This window comes from Bubalus kerabau, chromosome 21, assembly GCF_029407905.1.
Source record: "Bubalus kerabau isolate K-KA32 ecotype Philippines breed swamp buffalo chromosome 21, PCC_UOA_SB_1v2, whole genome shotgun sequence".
Classification (NCBI taxonomy): domain Eukaryota; kingdom Metazoa; phylum Chordata; class Mammalia; order Artiodactyla; family Bovidae; genus Bubalus; species Bubalus kerabau.
Window position 1 is genome coordinate 52760195 of NC_073644.1, and position 27955 is coordinate 52788149.

At 43.2% G+C, this 27955-nt stretch overlaps 1 protein-coding gene across 2 annotated transcripts in view; it reads right to left on the reverse strand.

Moving 5' to 3' along the window:
• The window catches only part of MYO5B (myosin VB), a 333083-nt gene that overhangs the window by 162681 nt on the left and 142447 nt on the right, over positions 1-27955 (reverse strand). For both annotated transcript variants that reach the window (XM_055559254.1, XM_055559253.1), the window contains exons 3-4: positions 18148-18319; positions 13299-13443 (exon numbers count right to left, since the gene is read on the reverse strand). In XM_055559254.1, the coding sequence (XP_055415229.1) occupies positions 13299-13443; positions 18148-18319 (317 nt within the window). The remainder of the gene's footprint in view (positions 1-13298; positions 13444-18147; positions 18320-27955) is intronic.

Below are 27955 nucleotides of genomic sequence, written 5' to 3' on the forward strand. Positions count from 1 at the left end.
CGTTACACAGATGGTTTCAACAAAGTTCTTAACCCAGTTTCTCTAAGATAGCATCTGGGAGTGTTTATAGCAACCTGAGCACCACGTGATTAACCTGACCTCTGGGCATGAGGCCTGGCCACGGGTGGTTTAGAACCCTCCAGGTAATTCTCCTGTGCAGGCAGGGTTGAGAGTCACTGCAGAAAGCTAGCCATCTGCTAAATTTGGAGGATCCAAAGATGTCTCTCCCCAGTTCTAACAGGCTTTCAAATTCCATAACTCCTTCCCTTGATCAAAGTCTACTCTCAGATCCTTAATTCCTACTGAGATGCTAAAAGCAACCAAGCAGAGCTTAAAGACTGAGGAGGCTCTTAACACCCATGACGTGGATTCTTTTTGTGAGCACCAGTTCTGGATCCCCCAGATCAGAGAGACTCATCTATTTTAAAAGTTCCCCAAACAGGTGTCCAAAGACGAGAGTTTCTGAATCAGTTGTAGAGTTTAAAAAGATAATTTGGTTTCACCCATGAACTTCTGATTCAGTAAAGCAGGTGTGTGTGTGTTGGGGTGGGGGGTGGGTAGACTTCCTCTGTGACTCAGAAATGAAGCCCTTGGGGGAGCCTCTGCTTATTCCCTCCAAGGGCAAGGATAGTGCTAGGATTCAATACTAACAACTGATCTCCTTTATAAAGGACCTCCCCAAGGTTTTCTTCTTTTTCGAGACAAAACACTGTCTGTTGTTACAGTGGAACCTGTGTTCTAATGTAATCAGAGAGCTACTAAGAGAGCAGCTCTCTTTTTTAAAATTTAAATTTACTTATTTTTAATTGGAAGGTCATTGCTTTACAGCATTGTGTTGGTTTCTGCCACACATCAACATGAATCAGCCACAAGTATAGGTATGTCCTCTCCCTCTTGACCCTCCCTCCCACCTCCCACCCCATTTTACCCCTCTAGATTGTCACAGGGGCTTCCCTGGTGGCTCAGATGGTAAAGAATCCACCTGCAGTGCAGGACACCTGGATTTGATCCCTGGGCTGGGAAAATCCCCCGGGGGAGGGCAAGGCAACCCACTCCAGTATTCTTGCCTGGAGAATCCCCATGGACAGAGGAGCATGGTGGGCTACAGTCCACGGGGTCACAAAGAGGCAGACACGAATACGCACAGCACAGGTTGTCACAGAGCACCAGATTTGAGCTTCCTGCTTCATACAGCAAATTTCCACTGGCTATCTAATTTTATAAATGGTCATATATATGTTTTTCAAGAGAGCAGGGCTCTTTAACACAGTCTAAAAATGAGACACTGACAGGAATAGCGACCGTGCTTTATGTCCCATGACAGGGAAGGCTTGCACTGAGCCAGCCACCTCTCTCAGCTTCTCCCCGCTGCAGCACTCCAAGAAGAACCCCAGCAGGGGGCCAGGGGACAGATGTCCTCTGTGGACCATGAACTAGTCCACAAAGACCACTGCATCTATGTATGGCTTTAGACACTGCCCTGGCCACTAAACCACTTTTCTCTTTTTCCCTATCTATAAGGAAAACTGTGAGCCAGCTCCCCCAGAAATATGATTTTATAAATTAATTTCTAAGCTACTGTATTAATGCACTGTGCACATTATAAGAGATGTACCAACAGAATTTTAAATCTTAAAAGACTGTGAAAAAAATAAAGTTCTAAAATTTTGTTCCCACACTCCAGTGAATCTTCCAAAACTCAACGTGCCCAGCTGTCTGAAGACTGCTGCTCTAACATCCGATGCACCACCAGGGACCAGGAAAGACTGGGTCTCACTTCCACGCTCTTGTGAAAAGCTGCTTTCCAGCCTTCAGCACGCACTTAGTTAGTGATGGTGGGCATGCTGTCTCTCAAGCAAATGCCTATAAAAACAATCGAATAATCGCTCCATTCCTGCAGTGTCATGTTATTATTTTACTTTTGCTTAAGCTTACAGATGGGGCTTCCCAGGTGGCTCAGCAGTAAGGAGTCCATGTGCAATGCAGGAGACCCAGGTTTGATCCCTGGCTTGGGAAGATCCCCTGGAGGAGGAAACAGCAACCCAGGGCTGGAAGAAGCACAAGCTGGAATCAAGATTGCCGGGAGAAATATCAATAACCTCAGATATGCAGATGATACCACACTTATGGCAGAAAGTGAAGAGGAACTAAAAAGCCTCTTGATGAAAGAGAAAGAGGAGAGTGAAAAAGTTGGCTTAAAGCTCAACATTCAGAAAACAAAGATCATGGCATCTGGTCCCATCACTTCATGGCAAATAGATGGAGAAACAGTGGAAACAGTGTCAGACTTTCTTTTTTGGGGCTCCAAAATCACTGCAGATGGTGACTGCAGCCATGAAATTAAAAGACGCTTATTCCTTGGAAGGAAAGTTATGACCAACCTAGATAGCATATTCAAAAGCAGAGACATTACTTTGCCAACAAAGGTCCATCTAGTCAAGGCTATGGTTTTTCCAGTGGTCATGTATGGCTGTGAGAGTTGGACTATGAAGAAAGCTGAAAGCCAAAGAATTGATGCTTTTGAACTGTGGTGTTGGAGAAGACTCTTGAGAGTCCCATGGACTTCAAGGAGATCCAACCAGTCCATCCTAAAGGAGATCAGTCCTGGGTGTTCATTGGAAGGACTGATGCTAAAGCTGAAACTCCAATACTTTGGCCACCTGATGCGAAGAGTTGACTCATTGGAAAAGACTTTGATGCTGGGAGGGACTGGGGGCAGGAGAAGAAGGGGACGACAGAGGATGAGATGGCTGGATGGCATCACCGACTCGATGGACATGAGTTTGGGTGAACTCTGGGAGTTGGTGATGGACAGGGAGGCCTGGCGTGCTGCAATTCATGGGGTCGCAAAGAGTCGGACATGACTGAGCGACTGAACTGACTGACTGACTGATAGTATTCTTGCCTGGAGAATCCCATGGACGGAGGAGCCTGGCGGAGTACAGCCCGTGGGGTCACAGAGAGTTGGACACAACTCAAGGGACTTAGCACACATACACACAAGCTTACAGATGCCATTACCGAAGGGCAGTGGTGTCCACATTCTAACACTATTCTAGGGGTGGCTGAGTCAGTAACAGTTTAACTTCACTCTAAGTTCAAAACTCAAAGCTGTTGGCTTCCTGCACATGACAAAAGACAGCTTTAGACATTGTGCAATTGATGCTGTATTTCCTCTAGACAGGTTGGCAACCACCTATTAAACTTCTGTAATTCTAATTTCACACATAAGCCTATAACAAAGGCCAAAAGAACATTATTAATCACACAAAATGGCCAGCCTTCTACTATTCCCTTGGCCCTGAAGGACCACCTGTCCTCTGAGGGTGACATATAAAGGAAATCCTGCTCAGCACTGATGTCTCCTTCCAGCACTTCCTTCCTTTGGATGTTATGAAATGATAATGACATTACTTACCATCGACTCATCAGTATTATCACCAGGCTATCACTACCACCAGCACTGGATCAAACACTTATTGAGCACTCTGTTCCAGAAATCATTCTAAGTACTCTTCACTTATCAATTTATTTAATTCTGGCAACCTGATGATTTTGCCACAATATGTATCCCTGTTTTAAAGACGCGGGCACTGGTGCAAAGTGAGATTAAGTGACCTGCCCAGGTCCCACAGCTCCTGTGTTCTGAGAACCCAGACGGTCCTGTCCCTGGAAGCTGAGCCGCCTCGCTTCTTGACATCTTTCTTTCCTACTAAACATGCACACATTAGTAGGTAACATCCATAGACACTCTGTCTTTCGGGATATAAACATAAAACTATGCAGCTAAAAAAGAAAGAGTGGCTACCATGGCGTGAAAGACACTATCACGATGTAAATAGAAATGCCATTTCATCCTGCTAGGCTTCACATTTTATTAGCTTCTTCAACTGAAAATTATTTCAGACACCCTGTAAAACGAAATCTTATTCACACGTCAGCACCAGTGTGAGTTCCAAAAGCAGCTGGTGTGCGGGGACGAGCGTGCCTCTGACAGTGGGACCAGGCTGTGTCCAATCAGGACCGGGGGGGTGGGTGCAGCGGCATCCGCTGGGCCCGCCTAGCGCTCAGTCACGGCTCAGGCCTACGTGTGAGGAGCGCCAGCTACTTCTTACAATAACCCGAGGACGGAAGGGCACACGGGCGTCCTCCTGCTGCAGCTGAGCAAATGGAGGAGGCGCCTTGGATGAAAGAACACAATCAGGAGAAACACGGGAAGGAGTCAGTGAGGCTGGGGATGCTCACCAGGGTCTCCTTTGCCCACCTCCTCATTCATGAGCCCCCTCACCCAGAAAAATCACATCTGATCAATCCAGTGGGCACAGCTTTTAACCTGATTTAAAATACAAGTAAGGACTTGACTTAATTTTTAGGTTTAATAGTTTAAATGATCAGTTCTTAGTAAAAGGACTGCTCCTAGCAAGTTACAGGAATCCAGCCAGATTAATACCTCCTCATCAACAGATAAGGACAGAAACAAAAGATTTGTTAAATTTGCACATGTGCCAAGCCAGGGAGACCTAATATATCAGATGTGAAAATCAGGAGTCAAAGAGATACCCTGGAATAATGGAGCGCGGGCATGAAAGGTCACATTTAATACAGGTAACTATGAATCCTGCTCAGCACATAAAAAATCAATTGTGCAAGTGCAGAATGAGGGCAACATATCTTAAAGGAAGTTTCTGTTTATAGTGACAGAAAGTAGATTAGTGACTACTGATCTCCAGCGGTGCAGGGGTGGAAAAAGTTTTCCTTCTCCAAGGAGACTTTTGGAAGTTAAGGAAATGTTCGTTATCTGGGTCATGGTGATGGTTTCGTGGATGTACGCATATATCAAAATCGGTATAATTGTACATGTAATTTAATGTGTGTGACTTTACTTTCAATAGGTGTAGCTTATTGCCCGACAATTAAATCTCATTACAGTGGTAATAAAATAATTCTTGTGCATCTGTGGATGGGGATGGGGGGAGAAATAGGAATTTAACAGCTTGCAAACTTAGTAAAAATCTGCGACATGAAATGCTTGCCAACTTGGTGCTACTGTAGGCTCTGTAACAGGAATTCCATGCGAGGAAGACTGCTCACCTAGCAGATCATGTTCAGAGATATCAGACACGAAGACCAAAGGTGTCCAGGGTGACCCATAGCAGGAGAGGGACTAAAGGCCACACTCAGAAGGAAGGGCCGTGGGAGCCAGGATGCTCAGCCAGAGTGGGGGAGGGGCCACCACGGGTAAGAAAATGCTGGCTATCCTGTACAGCCGCACAGGGCAGAGGTCAGACCCCCTGTCCAACTCTTTGCAACCCCATGGACTGTATGTAGCCCACCAGGCTCCTCTGTCCATGGGATTCTCCAGGCAAGAATACTGGAGTGGGTTGCTGTTCCCTTCTCCAGGGAATGTTCCATACTCAGGGATCGAACCCAGGTCTCCCACATTGCAAGCAGATTCTACCATCTGAGCCACCAGGGAAGCCCTCAGACCCCCCCGGGTGAAGTCAATCAGAGAGCAGCAGAGTGCAGTGTGATGGCAAGATTCCGACAGTAGAAACTGTTAGAAATGGAACACATTTCTTGAGAGACAGAGCCACCTGGACTGGGAGTGGTCAAGCAGTACCCAAAGAACTAGTTGCTGGGATGTGGTCTCCCGCATCCCTGTGTCTTAGCCAATTCCTACCTGATTCTGGGAAAGATTGAGGGCAGAAGAAGAGGGCATCAGAAGATGAGATGGCTAGATGGCATCAGTGATGCCTTGGACACAAACTTGGGCAAACTCCGGGAGATGGTGAGGGACAGGGAGGCCTGGGATGCTGCGGTCCATGAAGTCACAGAGAGTCGGACACAACCGGGCAACTGAACGATGACAACAGCCAGACCCTCTCCTTCTACCGCGCTGTGCTCCCCAGGTAAGGTAAAAACTGATTAGTAGTAACATATCTTTCAGCTCTATGATTTTTGATTTGAGACTTAACTATTAGTAACATTCATGACCTCTACAGTGTCACGGAAGTTAGACAAAGGAAATGGTCCTGTCCTATTCTTTAAAAAAAAAAAACTTTTTTGGATGTGGACCATTTTTAGAGTCTTTATTAAATCTGTTACCATACTGCTTCTGTTTTATGTTTTGATTTTTTGACAGGAGCCATGTGGGCCCTTAGTGCCCCAACCAGGGATTGAACCCACACGCCCTGCACGGGAAGGCGAGTTCCCGACCACTGGACCACCAGGGAAGTTCCCAGTTCCAGTCTTATTGAAATTGCCAATTTTAAAAGGAGATAACAATATACATTTACTATCCATTGCTTTTAACATATGGATGTTATAATTAGCCATATTCACTGCACATTGAACTTTCCCCTATATTTAAGTCTAAAATACATAACTAGAATTTTAAACAGGATAGGCAGAAATATAAAGAAACTATACAATCTAAGAGATTATAAAGGATCGAAATAATGCTATGGACCTTAGTGCTGGGGACCGTGGGGAGGGACAGGAGTGTGTCCAGGCATGGGTAGGCAGGAGGGGAAGGAGAGCAGATGAGGGCAGTAGGGAAGAATAGGTTCAGGGGAAGAGCCCAGGGAAGACAGCACCCCGGGAAGAATCTCAATAGAGGGAACGACTCAGGGCAAGTTCTAGAAATCAGCAATAGTACCAGACAGAAGCATGGAAGCCACTCCTGGGTTCAGTCATCTCGAACATCTCCTATACCTTGTCCTAAAACAACCTAGTCCTGACCAGTCCTGACTTGAAATCATAATGAATGGGAAGGAAAGCAAAACTGCACCCAAAAGTCAGGGCTGAATGAAATCATGGTTTCAAGACTTTACTGTAAAAATCCAGCAAGTCATTGTTCCCTAACTACTGACCTCCCCAGCAATACCGTCACTCGCTGTATTTAACAGCAGCCGAGGAAGCTGTCTGTCAGCTTTAACATCAGCACCCTCGTATTTTTAACTTTTTATTTTGTATTGGGGCATAGCCGAGTAACAATGCTGTGAGAGATGCAGGTGGACGGCAAAGGGGCTCAGCCACACGTACACGTGTATCCATCCTCCCCCAAACTCCTCTCCCATCCAGATTGCCACACTCCCAATTTTTATAGTGTTCAATGACTTTTAAAGGTTCCTCATGACCTCTCGCAGGTCCAAGTCTCTCTCTGCGGCAGGGCCACTGTTCTCCTTAAAGAGTGAAGACGCTGAGACCTTCAGGCCCAAAGGGTCTGTGCGTGGACACACAGTGGGTGGGAGACATGTCACCAGGGACAGACCCCGGACACTCCTGTACAGCGAACACCTTACAGAGAAACGAAACCTGGCTCTCATCACTGAAAACACGAAGCTTGATCAGGAAGTACTCGACATCCCAAACTTCTCCAAACTATTCAGCCCAGAATAATAAACCCCCTTATATCAAAAAGGAAGGAAGAAACTGACATCATCCTACTTCAAACTGGATCTCAAAGCAAAGTGTGAATTTAGGTCACCTATGTGCAGTTCCTTTTAAAAATTATTATTATTAAAAATTCCACAAAGTCTGCAGCCTAAAAGAGATCCTGAAGTGTCCTGAGTCCGTTCTTGGGTGTCCCAGAGCATTCTACCTTAATGATCAGGAAGATAAAGCCATCAGTTTTATTGGTTTTTTTTTTTTTTTTGGACCTCAGAAGATGGAAAATGTACAGTGTCCTCTCCCTTCTGCAGCACATTTCCACACTTGGGACTTCTCTGGGAGCGCTCCCATGGTGGGGTGGGGGGTTGTCCATTGGCTGCCCCAGGTGTACTGAGTGGGATGTCCCCTCCCAGGACCCCAGGAGCATCCCATTCCATCTTCCACTACGAGTCACAGCCTGCAGCATAGCAGAACCAGATGGACCTGTGTGAGCTCTATGTGTAAATGAATTTGCTTCGCACTGTCCCTACTTTCTTTCAGAAAAGAACACAAAACCTCAAGAAAAGGATCAGGCCTGGGCAGCAGAGTAAGAGGGCCTGGCGCCACTAGCAGAGCTAGAAAATGCACCGAGACTCGAATCTCACCCTGGAATTTAGACTCTCGTGAAACCTCGAGGGAAAAGGTCTATCCCTCAGCCCTCATGGCCCCGAGGACCACAGCCCGCTCTGCTCTGGGAAGACTACCCGGGGCCAGTCGCAGGCCCCGCTGATGGAGGGAGTACAGCTTCTCCACTGGTACAAAGGGCTTCGGGGAACAGAGACTGGCTCTGAATTCCAGCTTCACCATCTACTGCCGTTCATTACACAGAGGTCATTAAATAGGCAAGGCATTTCTGCAAGAATCTAAGCTCCTCACAAGAAGGTCTTCTCATCCTTGGAAATGGTATCAGAACGGAGAAAAGGAAGAGATTTTGAAATAGGGCCCATAAGAGAAACATCGCTCTTTGAATATCCCTGGTGTCATATTATCTCTTTATCTAACAAGCTCTAGAATGTCTCCGTTGCTTGAAGCCAGCATTTCCCAAAGAGTCCTTGAGATAATCTTTGAAAACAGTTTTGTGTCTAAATATGATTTGCAAACCCAGCATAAAGCATCTCCATCTTGGAGACTCAGAAAGCATATCAACATAGCTGCTCTGAAAGCCCCTGCCTTGAAGGCAGATGTTTCACTTGATTAATCCAGGGTTTCCTAAACTCAACTGACCATCTCTGTACCCTCTATTAACAGAACACACTTTTCTGCCAAAGTTCACCCCAGCTTTCCGGTTCCTCCCCAGTCCGGTCACCCTGTCTCTAACTGTATAGTCCACACCAACCCCAGACGCACTTATCACATAGGTTAAGCTTTCCTGGGCACTGTCCCCTGACCATGCCTTTTGTGAATAATAGCTTTTTTGAGATATAATTCACAGAACACACATTCACCCATTTAAAGTATACAATTCAATGGGTTCCAGTGCATTTGCAGAGCTGTGCATCCATGCGCGCAATCAATTATAGAAAATTTTCATCACCAGCCCCCACCACCACTAAAAACAAAACCAAAAAAAATGCTGATCAGCAATCACTTCCCATTCCCCCTCAAAACTCCAGCTCTGGGCAAACACTAATCTACCTCTCTCTATATATTTGTCCATTCTGGACACTTCATGTAAGTGGACTCACACACTCCGTGTTCTTTCATGTCTGGCTTCTCTCACTGAGCATGTTTTCAAAGCTCACCCCTGTGGTACCGAGTACCATATCTTGTTCCTTTCTGTGTACCATATCCCACTGTATGTATATAACCATATTTTATTTACCGATTGGTTGGCTGATGGACTTTTAGGTTTTCTTCTTCTACCTTTTGGCTACTGTGAACAATTCTATGGGAACATTCTATTAAATGTGAATGTCTGTGGGTAAGTTCCTGTGTGAATATGTTTTCATTTCTCTTGGAATGTGTTTTCATATCTAAGAACAGAATGGCTGAGTCATGTGATAATAACTGTCACTGTCAAACTTTTGAAGAACTGCCAGACTATTTTGCAAAGCAGCTGCACCATCTTACATTCCCATTAGCAGTGTATCAGGATTCTAACGTCTCCGCATCCTTGCCAACACCCGTGACGTCTTCGACTATCAACATCCTAAGGGGTGTGAAGCACATGTGGCTGTGGCTTTGTGACCATGGGCTCTAGTTTTATGGTTTTCTGCTTTTTGATGCCGCACTGTTGGGGGAATGATCACTCTCTTCCACCCACCTAGAGGTCTGCATCTCACCCTACATACCCGACCGATTCATCAAGATCCAGCTTCAATGCTACAGTGTCTTGGACCAGACGTGACAATCATCCCCAAACTCAATTCAAACGACCCTGAGCGTGACTTCGGTTTACACTTCCTGCAGTTACAGGCTTTTTGGTCTACTGTGTCCTCTCTCTCCAAAAAGACAGTGGGCACCTTAAGAAGTGGGGAGAGGTCTCACATTTCTTAGTTTCCACTTAGGAAAGAGCCTGTCAAATCACTGATACTTTACATATGTTTGCTGATATGATTTAACCCAGGAGCTGAGGCTAGAATCAGGGGAGGTAAAAGTGAGAGAAAGGGCATTTTGGATCATGAACAAGGGAGGAGCAGAAATAAAGCAGTGGGCAGTCCATTTCTCATGGGGAACTATAGGTTCTTACATAGAAGGCAGAATTCACTAGTTTGATGTTTCATGTTACTTCAGCCTTTTTATTCACTGGGAGTCTCCATGTACTCCCAAGCCTAGTCTGAGGTCAACAAGGACAGGGATGCTGAACCAATCATCTTATTATTGTGTCTCCTCATCCTTTCCAGCACAAGACTCTGCAGAAACTCTTGGGATGGGGATGAAGGTCTAGATTTATCCCTTCGAGCTTTGACAGACTTCCCTCATAACGCTCAAAGCATCGCAAGTTGGAGAGACCCAGAGTGAACCACATCAAGAAAGAAAGTCCAGTCCACAGTGAATCAGGAGAAAGAACTGCTGAGTCCAAGGCCAACTGAGTCACGTCACCGCGGGCTGGGAGTCGTTACGTTAGCTGCTTGTACCCTTAGTCACCCAGCTGTTGTGGAGGCTCAGATTCCAAGCACACTGTGTTAGACCACAGCGACTTGATCCACATAACAACCTCTTCAGCAACTTACTGATGAGTCAGGAAGCACACCACGCAGTTGGCAGACGAATTGGAAAATGAGTGTGTTTAGTATTCAAAGTTGACAGTGAAGGCCCACAACGGAAATACAGCAAAAACCGTCCCTGCATCAGACGAGTGAGTCTCCCTCCTTCCCTGCAAAGATCCTGCTGGGGCTTCTAAAACGCCCCTCGAATCAATAGCAGAAACCCTGAGCTGCTGACAACGGAACTTATTCAAAAATAGCTCTCTCCCCCGAGCCACGTGTGCTGGCCTTATACTTCTTATGCACGTTCATGAGCAAAAATTGCACAAGAATTTCAGCAGCATTATTTTCTACACCCTGGGACTCGGTGGGTAAAACGATTATAAACCTTAAGACCTTAAAGAAAACCCTTAACGAAGCAATTTTTTGTCCAACTTTAACATCCAAACCCCTTAATCATCAAATGCACTCCCCTCAGCAAGATCGTATCACCACCACCCTGGATACCCACCCCCTGTCCCTTCCCTAATGGGCATGAACAAGGACCCAAACAAGTGAAATAACCTGAGAGGAGCATAACCATGTGCACAGCTTCAGGTTCGGAAAGGAAGAGTGGAGGCATTCAGTCAAGAGGGTCTACAAGCTGGAGGCAAGAGGGTTCTCAAAGCTGTAGGGGAGCCTCAAGAAGTCTCATAAAGAAGAGCTGTATGGCAGAAACCAACACGACATTGTAATTCTCCTCCAATTAAAAAATTAAAAAAGAAAAACCAACTTCTGATACATCTAAGTGTAACTGGCTAGGAGAGCAAAATGGGATAAAAACTAATGTCAAGGACATGCACGAGAGGACAGTCTCAGGGAGCTGGCGGAACCTGTGGCATGGAAGGAGCTGTCAGAACCAGGCCACGGTCGCCTTCCATTCTAGAACCACAGGAAACCATCTGTAACGCGGTAAGGATCATCTTCTTCACATGAAGCAAATGAGGACTCAGCATAAGTGCTTCTCCCAAGACACCAAAGCCTGTCCAGACCCCAGGTCCCTCCACTGTGCACACATGAGTAGGGCCACGTGCTGCGTCACACCACCCCTCACTCTTCCCCGCCACGTGATACGACCCTGAGCACACTTCAGTCTGCAGTGTGTGCCTCGACGGCTTACCAAGCTAAGTGACTCCTGGTCACACCCAGAACATAGTATGTGGTCTTTTTATGACATTAGAGAGGTCAAAGGTCACGACCATTTTAGCTCCACAATCTCTCACATTTTGGAGAAATGAAACAGCTGTAGATCATTTTACTTATTTATTGTTCTGTTCTCTGATCACTGCTTATATTGAATACGGTCATTGCGTTTCTATGAGGAAGCAGATCTTTTACATACCGATCTCCACAGCCAGCAACAAAACATGATAAACTAGTAAGGAAGCTTACAGAACAGTTTTTCCTCATGGAAACTTTCACTGGGCTGAAAATTGTACTCTGACATCCACAGCAGCACAGACCATCTTAAATGGGATTCTCGCTTGCTCCTCTCTACGGCAGCCCTGCTCCCCACAAAACACTCCTGCTTTTCCTGCTAGCTCTGTAAGATGTTCTCTAGAGGGGACAAGAAAAACTGAGCTGAAAGGATCCAGCATTTTACTGTTAACTGGAAAATGCATTTCCACCAAAACTTTGGTAAAACTAGCTTTCCCTATACTGTACCTTGACAGTTCAAGAACAACAGCATGGTGGTAAATTTTATGTGTCAGCTTGGCTAGGCCACAGTTTCCAGACATTTGGCCAAACACTAGTCTGGCTACTGCTATAAAGGTGTTCTGTTTTTGTTTTTTCTTTTGAGATGAAATTAACATTTACATCAGTAGACATTGAGAAAAGCAGATCACTCTTCATGATGTGGGTAGGCCTCATCCAATCAGTAGAAGGTCATAAGAGAAAAAACTCTGACATCCCCACCAAAGAGAATTCTGCCAGTAGACTGCCTTCATACACAAAATCTTGTATCATCTTTTCCCTGGATCTCCAACCTGCCAGCCTAATCCTGCAGATTTTGGACATGCCAACCCCCAACAGCTGCATGAGACGATTTCTTAAAATAAAAACCCCTCTCTTTACACACACACACACACACTTGAACCCTAACTCATACACTCACCTAGCCTACTTTCTGATGAAACAGACCTGTGCCTATCTCTCTGAGGTAGAAAAAGAAGAGCAAAAAGAGATCCACTTAAGTGCCTAAACAGAACACCACTTCCAGGCTAAAAATCTGAAACCACTACGCAGGACTGCTGATTTGAAGCTTCTATTTCTGCCCCAAATGCCTGGCACTTTAAGAAGTTGTCAGAGTCTTGGTTCTTTCAAAACAGAGCCTTCAGTGAGATCTGTAAAATGAATGTGATGGTATAAAATGGATTCATCACACCTGGAGAAGAGGCGAGATGGCCAAAAGAAAGTCACGGAGAGACGAGACACAAGGCATTAACTGCACTGCTCATCAGAGTCTAAGGAGCCACTGCTCTCCAAGCCTAGGCTCAGGTTCACAAGAATAAGATGAAGACTTGAGGAAATGTGGTTAAGAAAAGAACCTGAGGTTGATTTGGTTTCCAAAACACTTCAAACCCAGGATCACCACTGAGAAAAAGCAGCCCAGGAAGGTGGACACTCCCCTTTCCACCCTCTGACGACCCAGGAGGACTTCCTGACTAAGGTTATTCTTACCTGGCCATCTGCTTGTAGGCTTCCTCTGCCACAGCAAAGATGTGGGGGTCCATATCCCCCATGTTCTGGCCACTGTAGGCATAGATGACATCTTGACCGTAGATTGGCAACTGATCATAAGGATTAATGGCAACAAGCACAATACCTGTGAATAGACAGTGTGATCAGATTCTGATAGCATGATGGCCTCCTGACACGAGCTTTGTTTTAAAACTTTTTATTTTGTATTGGAGTATAGCTGAAAAACAACGTTGTGATAGTTTCATGTGAACAGCAAAGGGACTCAGCCATACATACATATATGTGTGTTCATTCTCCCCCAACTTCCCCTCCCAACCAGACTGCAACATAACATTGAGCAAAGTTCCATGTGCTGTACAGTAGGTCCTTGTTGGTTATCCATTTAAGATATAGCAGTGTGTACATGTTGATCCCAAATTCCCTAAATATCCCTTCCCTGCATCCTTCATCCTGACAACCATAAGTTCATCCTCTAAGTCTGTGAGTCCTTTCTGGTTTGTAAGTTCATTTGTATCATTTCTTTTCAGATTCCACATATAAGGGATATCATATGATACTTCTCCTTCTCTGACTTTCTTCACTCTGTATGACAATCTCTAGGTCCATTCATGTTGCTGCAAATGGCATTACTTCATTCTTTTAAATGGATGAGTAATATTTCATCGTATATACTTAGCACATCTTCTTTATTCATTCCTCTGTTGATGGACATCTAGGTTGCTTCCACGTCGTAAATACTGTAAACAGTGCTGCAATGGACACTGGGATGCATATATCCTTTTGGATCATATTTTTCTCTGGATATAAGCCCAGGAGTGGGGTTGCAGGGTTATATGGTAGCTCTGTTTTTAGTTCCTTAAAAAGAACTTCCATCTATTCTCCATAGTGGCTGTACCAATTTACGTTCCCACCAACAGTGTAGGAGAGTGTCCTTCTCTCCACGCCCTTTCCAGCATTTACCTTTTGGGGGTTTTGTCATGATAGCCATTCTGGCTGGTGTGAGGTGGTATCTCGTTACAGTTTTGATTTGCATTTCACTAATAATTAGTGATGTTGAACATCTTTTCATGTGCCTCTTGGCCATCTGTACGTCTTCTTTAGAGAAAAGTCTATTTAGGTCTTATCATTTGTTGATTGGGTTGTTTGTTTTGATGCTGGTAAGCAACAAAAGCTGTTTGTAAATTTTAGAGACTAATCCCTTGCCAGTCACATCACTGGCAAATATTTTCTCCCAATCTGTGGGTTGTCTTTTTGCTTTCTTTACTGTTTCCTTTGGTATGCAAAAGCCTTTCAGTTTAAGTAGGCCCCATTTATTTTTGTTTTTATTTCCATTATTCTGGGAGATGAATTGAAAAAGATATTGCTGCGATTTACATCTGAGAGTGTCCTGCCTATGTTTTCCTCTAAGAGTTTTATGTCTAGTCTCACATTTAGGTCTTTAATCCATTTTAAGCTTATTTTTGTGTATGTGGTGTTAAGGAATAATCTAATTTTTATTTTTTTACATGTAGCTGTCCAGTTTTTCTAGCACTTCTTGTTGAAGAGACTGCTTTTCCAATACTGTGTAGTCTTGTCTCCTTTGTCATAGATTAATTGACCATAGGTGCATGAGTTTATTTCTGGGCTTTCCATCCTATTCCATTGATCTACAATTCTATTTTTGTGCTAGTTCCATACTGTTTTGATGACTGCAGCTTTGTAGTATAGTCTGAAATCAGAAAGACTGATTCCTCCAGCTCCATTTTTCTTTCTTAAGATTGCCTTGGCTATTCTGGATCTTTTGTGACTTCATACAAATTTTAAGATTTTTTGTTCTAGTTCTGTGAAAAATGCCATTAGTAATTTGATAGGGATTGTACTGAATCTGTAGATTGTCTTGGGTAGTATACTGACATGAGTTTTAAAGGTCCCTGTTCACTTACATGAAAACTAAAGAAGAGATGAATAGGGTGAGTCTTAACCAATCACTCAACTAAATCAAGATGTATCTGTGTTTATCAAGCACTCTGCTAGGCTCTAGGGGAGAAAAGAAGGAGAGGTCAGACCTCTCTTCAAACACCCTGGAGCATGGAATAAGCACATATACATGGGCATACACACACACATGCAGACACACAAATGCTCAACAAACTGAATTCATAAAATAGACATGTACAAAGTACTATAGGATCAGAAAAAGACAATTCTGAACCCTGCCAAGAGGTGTTAGGCTTAAAAAAAATCTCAAAACTAAAATCTTCAAAAGGGACTGTTAAATTTCTCATCTGTATATGGGATGTCTTAATTAAAATACAAACAACTTGTGAATGGGAAATATGATTACACATCTTAATGTCAAATCTTGGCTCAATTATTGTGTGTGACTTTGCCAATTCCTTAACTTCTGAGTGTCTTAGCTTCATGGACTGCAAAATGGGGATGATAATTGCATTTCCCTGGTTATCCTGAGGGTAAAATGATTCATAGAGAGCAATTCAGACCAGCATCTTGCATAGTAAGCACTGAGTGTCAGCTATTTTTTTTTTTATTATCTCACATCGTATTATACCGTGTATTATCTTTCATTTTACTACTTTTTCCATCCTGTGTTCCCAAAAGGACACAATGCAAAGATGGACTCAACAAATATATGTTGAATGAAGAGTTATCAAGTCCTTTAACCCTTCAGATGTTTTATAGAAGGACAAGGTAAACTGATATTTCAGAATGTGAGAAGAGTTAAAAAAAAAAAAAAACCCAACAATTCAATGCTGAAGATAAGACAAATGCATGCCCTTTTCTTTCACATAAAGAGGATTCTGGATCTCAAGGGAACCATGGACACATATAAAAAATGTGAACATTTCCAGTCCTTTGGGGAAGAGAAGGCAGGAATGGAAAGGGTCACTGCCAAGACGGGAGGGCTCTGCCATTGTGCTCCCTTTGGTTGTTTGAGAAGAAGCGCAGTCAAGAGAATGAGAAGACAAACTACAGACATATCTGATAAAGGACTGCTACCCAAAATATACAGTGAAAAAAGTGAAAGTGAAGGTCACTCAGTCCTGTCCTACTCTGCGACCCCATGGACTATTATGCAGTCCATGGAATTCTAAATATACAAAGAACTCTTAAACAATAAGGAAACGAACCATCTGATTAAAAAACAGGCAAAAGACCTAAACAAACACCTCACCAAAGAAGATACAGAGATGGGAAACAAGCAGGGGAAGAAGATGCTCCACACCTAAGTCATTGGGGAAATGCCAATCAAGACACCAGCGAGATAATACCACACCCCTATTATCATAGCCAAAATCCAGAACACTGATAACACCAAATGTGGCGAGGATAAGGAGCAAAGGAAACTTATTTCATCACTGGTGGCAATGCAAAAGGACACAGCCACTTTGGAAGTTTCTTATGAAACTAAACATAATCTTATCATATAATCAAATAATCATACTCATTGGTATTTATCCAAAGGAAAACATTCACACAAAAACTTGTACATGGATGTTTATAACAGCTATATTCATAACTGCCAAACTGAGAAGCAACTAACATGGTCTACAATAGGTGAATGAATAAACTATGGTACATTAAACAATGGAATATTAGTGTTATGATGGAATATTATGCAGCCATTAAAAAGAATGAAATAATGATATTTGCGGCAACATGGATGGACCTAGAAATTGTCATATCAAGTGAAGTAGGTCAAAGACAAATATGATATTGCTTACGAACAGAATCTGGAAAAAAGTATATAAATGAGCTTATTTGTGAAACAGATTTAGAGAACAAACTTAAGGTTACCAGGGGGTAAGGCTAGTGTAGGTAGTTAGGGAGTTTGGGATTGACATACACACACGCTATTATCAAAATGGATAACCAACAAGGACCTACTGTATATATAGCACAGGGAACTCTGTTCAATATCATATAACAATCTAAATGGGAAAAGAATTTGAAAAGAATAGATACAGGTATATGTATAACTGTTATAATTGGGGCTTCCCTGGTGGCTCAGACAGTAAAGTGTCTGCCTGCAATGCGGGAGATGTGGGTTCAATCCCTGGGTCAGGAAGATCCCCTGGAGAAGGAAATGGCAACCCACTCCAGTATCCTTGCCTGAAAATCCCATGGATGGAGGAGCCTGGTGGTTACAATCCACAGGGTTGCAAAAAGTCGGACACGACTGAGCGACTTCACATTCATATAACTGATATAACTGGGGCTTCTTCCTGTAATGCAGGAGACCTGGGTTCAATCCCTGGGTTGGGAAGATCCCCTGGAGAAGGGAACGGCAACCCACTCCAGTATTCTGGCCTGAAGAACTCCATGGACTGTACAGTTCATGGGGTGACAAAAGTCAGACACAACTGAGTGACTTTCACAGTTTATATGTATAACTGAATCACTCTGTTGCATACCTGAAACTAACACAACACTGTTAATCATCTATACTGATATAAAAATAAAAAGGTAAAAAAATCCAAGCCTGCCATACACTTGCAGCAGCGCACTCAGCAGAGGGAGCAGAGGCCTGAGCCAGGCCCCTGGGATGGATTTACTGCCTTCCTACTGACTCCAGGGCTGCGCCTGAGCCATCAAGCCACGTGGCGTGGCCCACTTCTTCCCTGGTTGAGCTTTAACACCAATCCTTCCAAAGAGATGTACAGCAGCCTAACTAAGCCGTGTACACTGATCGCAAACTTTCAAGTGAGAGGTACTTATTAATATAAAAGAGAATGAAAGTAGGATTCTTAACCGTTGGAGTTTAACATGTAAAGTCTAAAGATTGGAACCACATTCAAACACACACAGCCAATAGATACCCCCTACTTACCACAGTAAGTGTAGATATGGTTGGACTCCAGGAAGCGGACCTTTAAATTATGCAAAACTGCAGGTTCATGGAGATAGCTAAGGGCAGTTAGGTCATTTTCTCCCACCAGGATATCTGGATTCCGCAGGAAGGGAAGTTGGTTGTTTTGGACATCGATGGGGTACTCCTGAATCTAAGGAAAGGCAAGTGACAGACACAAAAGGCACAGTCATGAATCTTTTAGCCTGGATTCAATGCCCGGTCTTGTCGTCTAGGACCACTACCCATTATGATCATAAATGAAGATAAATGTTTTAAAGAAAGCAAGCTGAACAAAAATTCCTGTGTTGCCATAAGAGACCAGTCCAGGTAGAAAATTTGCAGAAAACATAATCTCAGTGTATCAAGTGAATGGCACGAGAAATTCAGGAAGGACAGGTAGATTCAATACAGTGTTCTGCTTCTCAATGCAAAAATACTTACTGAGGCTTTAATTCCATTGCAATAGGAGTGCTGGTCTTTCTCCTACGCAGGAAAGCTTCTTTGGTCTGCCCCATTTAATGCTGGTGCTTCCTTACCCTTTCTCCCATCATCCAGCTCATTCTCTTTGTTTATTATCTTGCAACTAGCCAACTGCTCTCCATGAATTTCATTCAAGTTGTTCACATGTTTTTTCCCAACCTAACTGCAAGCTATTTTAGGGCACTAACTATACTTTGATCTAAAGTATAATAAGACTTTGATGGGTGTGCATGTGTATGTGTGTGTGATTAGGGATGTGTGATTACACATCTGAAGGTCAAATCTCAAATGCAAGGTGCCACCCTTGTACTCAGCATACACAGTACTGTGTGTGCTCAGTCGCTCAGGCATGTCTGACTCTTTGCGACCCCATGGACTGTAGCCCGCCAGGCTCCTCTGTCCATGGGATTCTCCAGGCAAGAACACTGGAGTGGGTTGCCATTTCCTTCTCCAGGGGATCTTTCTGACACAGGGATCTAACTGGGGTCTCCTGCATTGAAGGTGGATTCTTTACCGATTGAGCTATGAGGGAAGCCTATACACTGCACTTGGACTACATAAATATTCAAAATACGTTTAGGGACAGGATGTTTAACTGATTACAAATACAAAGATATAATTAATAAAAGGAAGTGTTCTTTAACATTTAAACAGGAGGAACTTGGCTGCTGCTTGCCATGTTTTATCAGAGTGTTAAGTTTCTTATGGTGTTCTTAAAAATCATCTGAGACCTTGCAAAAAGAGTTTCCTCAACACAGCTTATCTTCAGGAGCTCTTGAGTGGGTTCAGGAATATCAATTGTTAAAAATCCCCATGTAATTCTGATACAGGTGGTCTATGAATCACATGTTAAGAATCACTAGTCTTTACAAGTCTTTCAGGAAAGTCTATAGATACAGCCTCAATTACTGGGATAACAATTAATTTCTAAAAGAATATGAATATCTGTGCTCTCTCCTGCCCCACTTTGAGACTTGTACTATCAGATACTAAGGTACATTATTAAAGCTACTATGATATTGGCTTAAATCAAAGTACTGATGGTGTTAAAAGAAGCAGATAATTGAAACATAACACCAGATCCAGAAATAAATACAAGCACATATGGGTAAAATTTATTCATAACATTAAAATAGCAAATAAATGGATAAAAGGGATTTTCAGTAGGAGGAGGTAAACTTGCAGCCATTTAGGAAAAAAAATTGAGTCAAAGTTCCATTCTTCCCCATATTAAATAAATGTTAGATGGGGAAAAAAAAATTAAAATCAAAAAGAAAAATAAAACCAATAAGAAAATGTGGGTAAATCTTCACAAAAGCTTTGAAAGAAAGTACCTTTAAAGCATAATACAAAAGCCAGAACAATGAAGGAAACTATTCATTAATTTGACTACAATCTAAAACTTTAAAACCATCATAAAACACACCATAGGCTAGGCTAAGTCGCTTCAGTCATGTCCCACTCTTTGCAACCCTATGCACTGTAGCCCGCCAGGCTCCTCTGTCCATGGGGTTCTCCCAGCAAGAACACTGGAGGGGGTTGCCATGCCCTCCTCCAGGGGGTCTTCCCAACCAGGGACCAAACCCACGTCTGCTGTGTCTCCCGCACTGGCAGGCAGGTTCTTTACCACTAGCACCACCTGGGAAGCGCTTAAAAAACACACCATGCGCAGGGAAAACTGAGAGAAGGGGACAGTTATTCCACATTATTTAAGGAACTAACATTCTTAACAATCAAAGAGTTGTCAGAAATTAAAAAGAAAACCAACAGAAAACTCCAACAGAAAATTGTGCACAGAATACAAGTCACAAAGAATTACTAATGGATAATATATGAAAAACTATTCAGCTTCACCATTAATGAGAGAGGTGCAAATAAAAGATTATTTAGAGCCATTATCCATCAAGTAAGCAAAGGTATAAAAATTGACAGGACCCCAACCAGGAAGGGTGTAGGCAAAAGGGTTCAGACTGATTTAACCTTTCTGGAGGGCAGCTGGCAACACTTTATCAGAGTTTTTCACAAATATTCTTCCTCGCTACCAGGAAACAATCTTACAAATGATCAAAGATATCAACTCCCAAAGCTATAAATATGAAAGTAAAGCACAACATGGACCTGTATTTACAGTCAGGGAGCTGCCAGAGCATTCTGCTGCACCTAAGAAAAGGCACGTTATCAAATGAAATCTATAATAGGATTCCACTGATTTTAAACTATATATTAAAGTCTATCTGGAGAAGGAAATGGCAACCCACTCCAGTATTCTTGCCTGGGGAATCCCATGGACAGAGGAGTCTGGCGGGCTACAGTCCATGGGGCTGCAAGAGTTGGACACGACTGAGTAAATAACGGAAGTCTAACTGGAATAATATCCCCACAAAATATCAATGGTAATCTGTGTTAGATTTTCTTTTGTACAGTTTCCTATTATTGGATTTTTTTTATTTTAAATTTATTTTTTAATTGAAAGATAATTGCTTTACAGAATTGTGTTTTTGTTGTTCATGTTTCAGTCACTCTATGACCAACCTAGTTTAGTTCAGTTCAGTCACTCGATCGTGTCTGGTTCTTTGTGACCCCATGGACTGCAGCACGCCAGGCCTCCCTGTCCATCACCAACTCTGGGAGCTTGCTCAGACTCATGTCCATTGAGTCGGTGATGCCATCCAACCATCTCATCCTCTGTCGTCCCCTTCTCCTCCTGCCTTCAATCTTTCCCAGCATCAGGGTCTTTTCCAATGAGTCAGTTCTTCACATCAGGTGGCCAAAGTATTGGAGTTTCAGCTTCAGCATCAGTCCTTCCAATGAATATTCAGGGTTGATTTCTTTTAGGATTGACTGGTTTGATCTCCTTGCAGTCCAAGGGACTTTTAAGAGTCTTCTCCAACACCACAGTTCAAAAGCATCAATTCTTTGGCACTCGGCCTTCTTTATGGTCCAACTCTCACATCCATACAAAACTACTGGAAAAACTATAGCTTTGACTATACAGACCTTTGTTGGCAAAGTAATGTCTTTTCTTCTTAATATGCTGTCTAGGTCTGTCATAGTTTTTCTTCGAAGGAGCGAGCGTCTTTTAATTTCATGGCTGCAGTTGCCATCTGCAATGATTGCGGAGTGCAAGAAAATAGAGTCTGTCACTGTTTCCATTGGTTCCCCATCTATTTGCCATGAAGTGATATCAACATGAATCAGTCATATGTATACATATGTCCCCTCCCTTTTGAACCTCGCACCGGATCCCACCCCTCCAGGTTGTTACAGAGCTCCAGGCTGACTTTCCTGAGTCATACAGGGTTTTTAAAAATATAAATCTGGGATTTCCCTGGTGGTCCAGTGGGTAAGACACTGCACTCCCAATGCCGTGGGCCCAGGTTTGGTCCCTAGTCAGGGACCCTGCATGCATGCTGTAAATAAGAGTCCTCACACTACAATGAAGGTCCTGTGTGCCACAGCTAAGATGCAGCCAAGACCCGGTGTAGCCAAAATCAATAAATTAAACATTTCATCAAGTAAAACAAAAACACTAATCAAGGCTCCCTTTCTGTGAAAAGCTCTTTTATTCTCATTAAATTTATTCCATACAGGAGATAAGCAAACAACTCTCATGAAGATGCACATAAGATTTCCAAAAGGTGGGAAACAAGGGGCAAATGGAGACTGCAGAGAGTCGATTTTTATTTCATTCAACTCAAGAGGTGCTCCCTCGCCCACTTTATCTCCAGCAGAGTAGGTGGTATCGCTGGGCCTAACCAGACCTCCGCACAGGAGCCATTCGAAAGACATCCCAATGGAGATGTCCATCACCCCAGCAGGAGCTTGTCTGCTCTCTCCCTCATGGCTCTCCACCCCACCTCCTGTGTAAGCAACACGGGGGAGTGCAGACCACAGAGCTCCCCCAGCCAGGCCCTCACGTGTCAGATCAGAAAGCTGGGACCTGAGCCTGCTGTCTTTAAACCCCAAGATAGAAATGCCGCCATTTCATCTTTTCTCTGATGAATCTCCCCTCAGATGACTCTTGCTCAAGTGTGCGGAGGGAAACACACATGCAGTTTTGTGAAAATGTGGTCCCAAAAAATAAGCCAATGGGAAGGGAGTGGCTGCCCACTCCAGTATTCTTGCCTGGAGAATTCCATGGACAGAGGAGTCTGGTGGGCTACAGTCCATGGGATCACAGAGCTGGACATGACTGAGCAATTTAACACTTTCAACACATTGGTGACAGTAAAGTGGATAAGGAGGAAAAATGCCCAGAGCGGCAGCAAAGCAGCAGAAGCTACAAGCTTAGCACTCAAAGCTACAGACTTCTAGGGGGTGTACATCCAGAGGGAGGAAGGGAATGAGAGCCGCAAGAATACCTTTTTTCTTTAACAGGTATTTGATTCTAAAACTGCTGCTAGTGTTGAACATTTACAGCTAACATGGTTTTCAGTTCAGTTCAGTTACTCAGCCGTGTCCGACTCTTTGCGACCCCATGAATCGCAGCACACCAGGCCTCCCTGTCCATCACCAACTCCCAGAGTTCACTCAAACTCACGTCCATCGAGTCAGTGATGCCATCCAGCCATCTCATCCTCTGTCATCCCCTTCTCCTCCTGCCCCCAATCCCTCCCAGTATCAGAGTCTTTTCCAATGAGTCAACTCTTCACATGAGGTGGCCAAAGTACTGGAGTTTCAGCTTTCAGCATCATTCCTTCCAAAGAAATCCCAGGGCTGATCTCCTTCAGAATGGACTGGTTGGATCTCCTTGCAGTGCAAGGGACTCTCAAGAGTCTTCAACACCACAGTTCAAAAGCATCAATTCTTCGGCGCTCAGCCTTCTTCACAGTCCAACTCTCACATCCATACATGACCACAGGAAAAACCATAGCCTTGACTAGACGAACCTTTGTTGGCAAAGTAATGTCTCTGCTTTTGAATATGCTGTCTAGGTTGGTCATAACTTTCCTTCCAAGGAGTAAGCGTCTTTTAATTTCATGGCTGCAGTCACCATCTGCAGTGATTTTGGAGCCCAGAAAAATAAAGTCTGACACTGTTTCCACTGTTTCCCCATCTATTTCCCATGAAGTGATGGGACCAGATGCCATGATCTTCGTTTTCTGAATGTTGAGCTTTAAGCCAACTTTTTCACTCTCCACTTTCACTTTCATCAAGAGACTTTTTAGATCCTCTTCACTTTCTGCCATAAGGATGGTGTCATCTGCATATCTGAGGTTACTTATATTTCTCCTGGCAATCTTGATTCCAGCTTGTGCTTCTTCCAGTCCAGCATTTCTCATGATGTACTCTGCATATAAGTTAAATAAGCAGGGTGACAATATACAGCCTTGATGTACTCCTTTTCCTATTTGGAACCAGTCTGTGTGAAAGAAGAGAAGCAAAAAGCAAAGGAGAAAAGGAAAGATATAAGCATCTGAATGCAGAGTTCCAAAGAATAGCAAGGAGAGATAAGAAAGTCTTCCTCAGGGATCAATGCAAAGAAATAGAGGAAAACAACAGAATGGGAAAGACTAGGGATCTCTTCAAGAAAATTAGATACCAAGGGAACATTTCATGCAAAGATGGGCTTGATAAAGGACAGAAGTGGTATGGACCTAATAGAAGCAGAAGATATTAAGAAGAGGTGGCAAATATACACAGAAGAACTGTACAAAAAAGATCTTCATGACCCAGATAATCACGATGGTGTGATCACTCACCTAGAGCCAGACATCCTGGAATGTGAGGTCAAGTGGGCCTTAGAAAGCATCACTACAAACAAAGCTAGTGGAGGTGATGGAATTCCAGTTGAGCTCTTTCAAATCCTGGAAGATGATGCTGTGAAAGTGCTGCACTCAATATGTCAGCAAATTTGGAAAACTCAGTAGTGGCCACAGGACTGGAAAAGGTCAGTTTTCATTCCAATCCCAAAGAAAGGCAATGCCAAAGAATGCTCAAACTACCACACAATTGCACTCATCTCACACGCTAGTAAAGTAATGCTCAAAATTCTCCAAGCCAGGCTTCAGCAATATGTGAGCCATGAACTTCCAGATGTTCAAGCTGGTTTTAGAAAAGGCAGAGGAATCAGAGATCAAATTGCCAACATCTGCTGGATCATGGAAAAAGCAAGAGAGTTCCAGAAAAACATCTATTTCTGCTTTATTGACTATGCCAAAGCCTTTTGACTGTGTGGATCACAATAAACTGTGGAAAATTCTGAAAGAGATGGGAATACCAGACTACCTGACCTGCCTCTTAAGAAACCTATATGCAGGCCAGAAAGCAACAGTTAGAACTGGACATGGAACAACAGACTGGTTCCAAATAGGAAAAGGAGTATGTCAAGGCTGTATATTGTCACCCTGCATATTTAACATGGTTTTACTAGAAATCAAAGGGTTTGTGACATGATCAGAGACAATTAACTTTCTGGCACAAAAAAAAGACTTCACTGCATAATAATTGGGCCTGTGGAGGTAAAGAGGAGCCTGAATTTTAACACCTTTCCCAAGATTAAAGCTCAGTCACCCACTTAGATTGGACTTTCTCCTCTCAAGGCCAGGAGCTGGGAATCAGGAACACGTGGGGCTCTCCCACTGGTCTCCATCTAGCAAACGGAAAGGGATAAGAGGAAGACACCCTAGCCCTAGACTTGGACTTACCAGTAGATGGCTATTTAAATTTAATTCATTAAAGCTAAATGTAACAAACACTTCAGTTTCTCACACTTGCCACACTTCAAAGGCCCAGTAGCCACAAGGAGCTAGTGACCTCCATACTGGACAATACAGATAGAGAACATTCCACTGTAGGACAATGTTCTCTTGGTCTAGATTGCTCTAAACTCAGTGGAGCTGTGATACTATAATGCTTTGTTGTTGTTTGTTTAGTCACGTCCAACCCCATGGACTGGGTCCGCCAGGCTCCTCTGTCCATGGGATTACCTAGGCAAGAATAGTGGAGTCGGTTGCCATTTCCTTCTCGAGGGGATCTTTCCAACCCAGGGATTGAGCCTGCATTGCCTGTACTGGCAGATGGATTCTTTACTACTGAGCTATGGGAAGCCCCTCTAACCAGGGAAGCCCTTATAATGCTTGAAAGTGAAGTCACTCAGTCATGTCCGACTCTTTGCAACCCATGGACTGAAGCCCACCAGGCTCCTCCATCCATGGAATTTTCTAGGCAAGAGTACTGGAGTGGGTTGCCATTTCCTTCTCCAGGGGATCTTCCCAACCCAGGGATCGAATCCGTGTCTCCCGCACTGTGGGTAGACGCTGTACTGTCTGAGTCACCAGAGAATCCCAGTAGGTGCTTAAAAAAATATCAGTTGAATGAATGTCTGATCTTTTCATGACCTCTCCCATACCTTGATTCATGTCCATGTTACATGGTACCACAGCAAGGGAACATAATCATAAAAACATCTTCAAATGACAAATCTCAACAAAGATTTGGAGTCACTGGTCAGCATATACAGTAGAGAAGGAGAAAGAAGTGTTCTTTATTCACAGAACCAGAAGGTCTAGAGGAAAGAAAAGCTAGTGAAAATAAAGTCAGCAGCAGGAAACCCTGAGGTGCCACATGGCACATCCTTTGATATAAATGAGCCCAACTAGGAGTTAAACCTTGGATGCAAACCCTCGTCGTCAGCTAAAGCGGTGGCTCTCAACCCTTCTGCACCTTGGAATCCCATGGGGAGCTTGCAAAAATATGCTATGCTGTGTCCTATTCTCCAAACCCTGATTTATCTTGTCTGGCTGTGCTGGGGCTTTGCAGAATTTTTAGAAACCCTCAAGAGTTTCTATTGTGCAAAGTTGAGAACCACTGAACTCAGTGGTTCTGCTGTGCTGAGCCCATTGCTTCACTTCCACAGACAGCAGCTGCCCCAGCTGTAAGATGAGAGGACTGGTCCCAATAATCTCTAAGGGCCCTTCCAACTTTATTGGTCTAGAGTACTTAACTTAGGTCAGTGGATGTGGGGGGTGTTCTCTTTTGTGTTCTCTTTGTGAGCTGTCCTGCAGAGAAAATAGGAGACCTCAAGGCATGAATCCACTTACACTCACTGTAATATCAAGTGTTCGGCTCCAGGGTCATTCAATACACTCTAAAAGGCCGTTTAACATTATGTCCTAAGTGAGTACAAAAAACATTCACTTAATGAATGTCCTGCTGTCTGATTCTGTCATGGTTCTGTGTTTAAATTTTATATCTCCACCTTTTCCAGTCTCCAAAAAGATCATGTTTCTTACAAAGAACCTTCTTATTCCTCCTCTCATACCATTTAGCCCAGGCCCAAGCACAAGCATGCAATTACTTGAAAAATAAAATACTATGTGACTCATGTGAACTTGCCTGTGAGGAAGGGTCAGTTCGGTTATGAAGAAATAACAAATTAACCCTGAAATTTCAGTGGCTCAACACCACAAAGGGGGTATATAATAATTGCTCATTAATAACTGTTTTTAATCAATAAATAATAAACGAATGGTGATGCAAGTAACTAAAGGGAAAAAACCTTAGATGAAAATAGGCAATTAAAGAGTTTAAATTATATAAAAAAAATCACAGCAGCACAAAAACATGAAGTCGAAGATAGCACATTCCATTAGAATACAGACTTATAACAGTTTAGCTTTCAACATGGTATCTTTTCAGCAATGACAAGTTCAGGGCCATTGTCTCTATAGGCTTAAACCAGAGTTCCTCAGCTTTGGCACTGTTCTCATTTAGGACTTAGAGTTGTTTCTTTGGGAGAGGGACCTCTCAGCAACATTCCTGACCTCTACCTGTCGCTAGATGCCAATAGCAAACCTCCCTCCTCAGTTATGACAACCAAACACATTTCTAGACAGTGCCAAATGTCCCTTAGGGGCAAAAATCACTGCTTCACGGATCTCTAAGCAGAATCAGCTACGCAAAATAGGCTAACACAAAAGATCATGAATTCAGCAGGGGAAGAGGTGGCTGATAAAGAAGTGACAGATGTGAATGTACTTAATGCCACTGAGCTGTACTCTTAAAAATGGTGAAGACAGTAAAGTTTATGTTACATGTATTTTACAATAAAATACATTAATTAAAAACATAAAACCCACTGTAGACAAAATAACTAATTGTACTGGTAAAAAATATTACCAATAGATATTTACATGCAATGTACTGTTTTATCACTTAAAGGAACCTTATTTTTTTTTTTTTTGCATCTGTACAATATAACTATTCTTGCCATCTAACCAAAGTGTAATACTGTCTCAATCATGGATTATTGTGCAAGACAAAGATAAAGAGAAGTATTAGAAGGCACAGAAACCAATATGAAAGT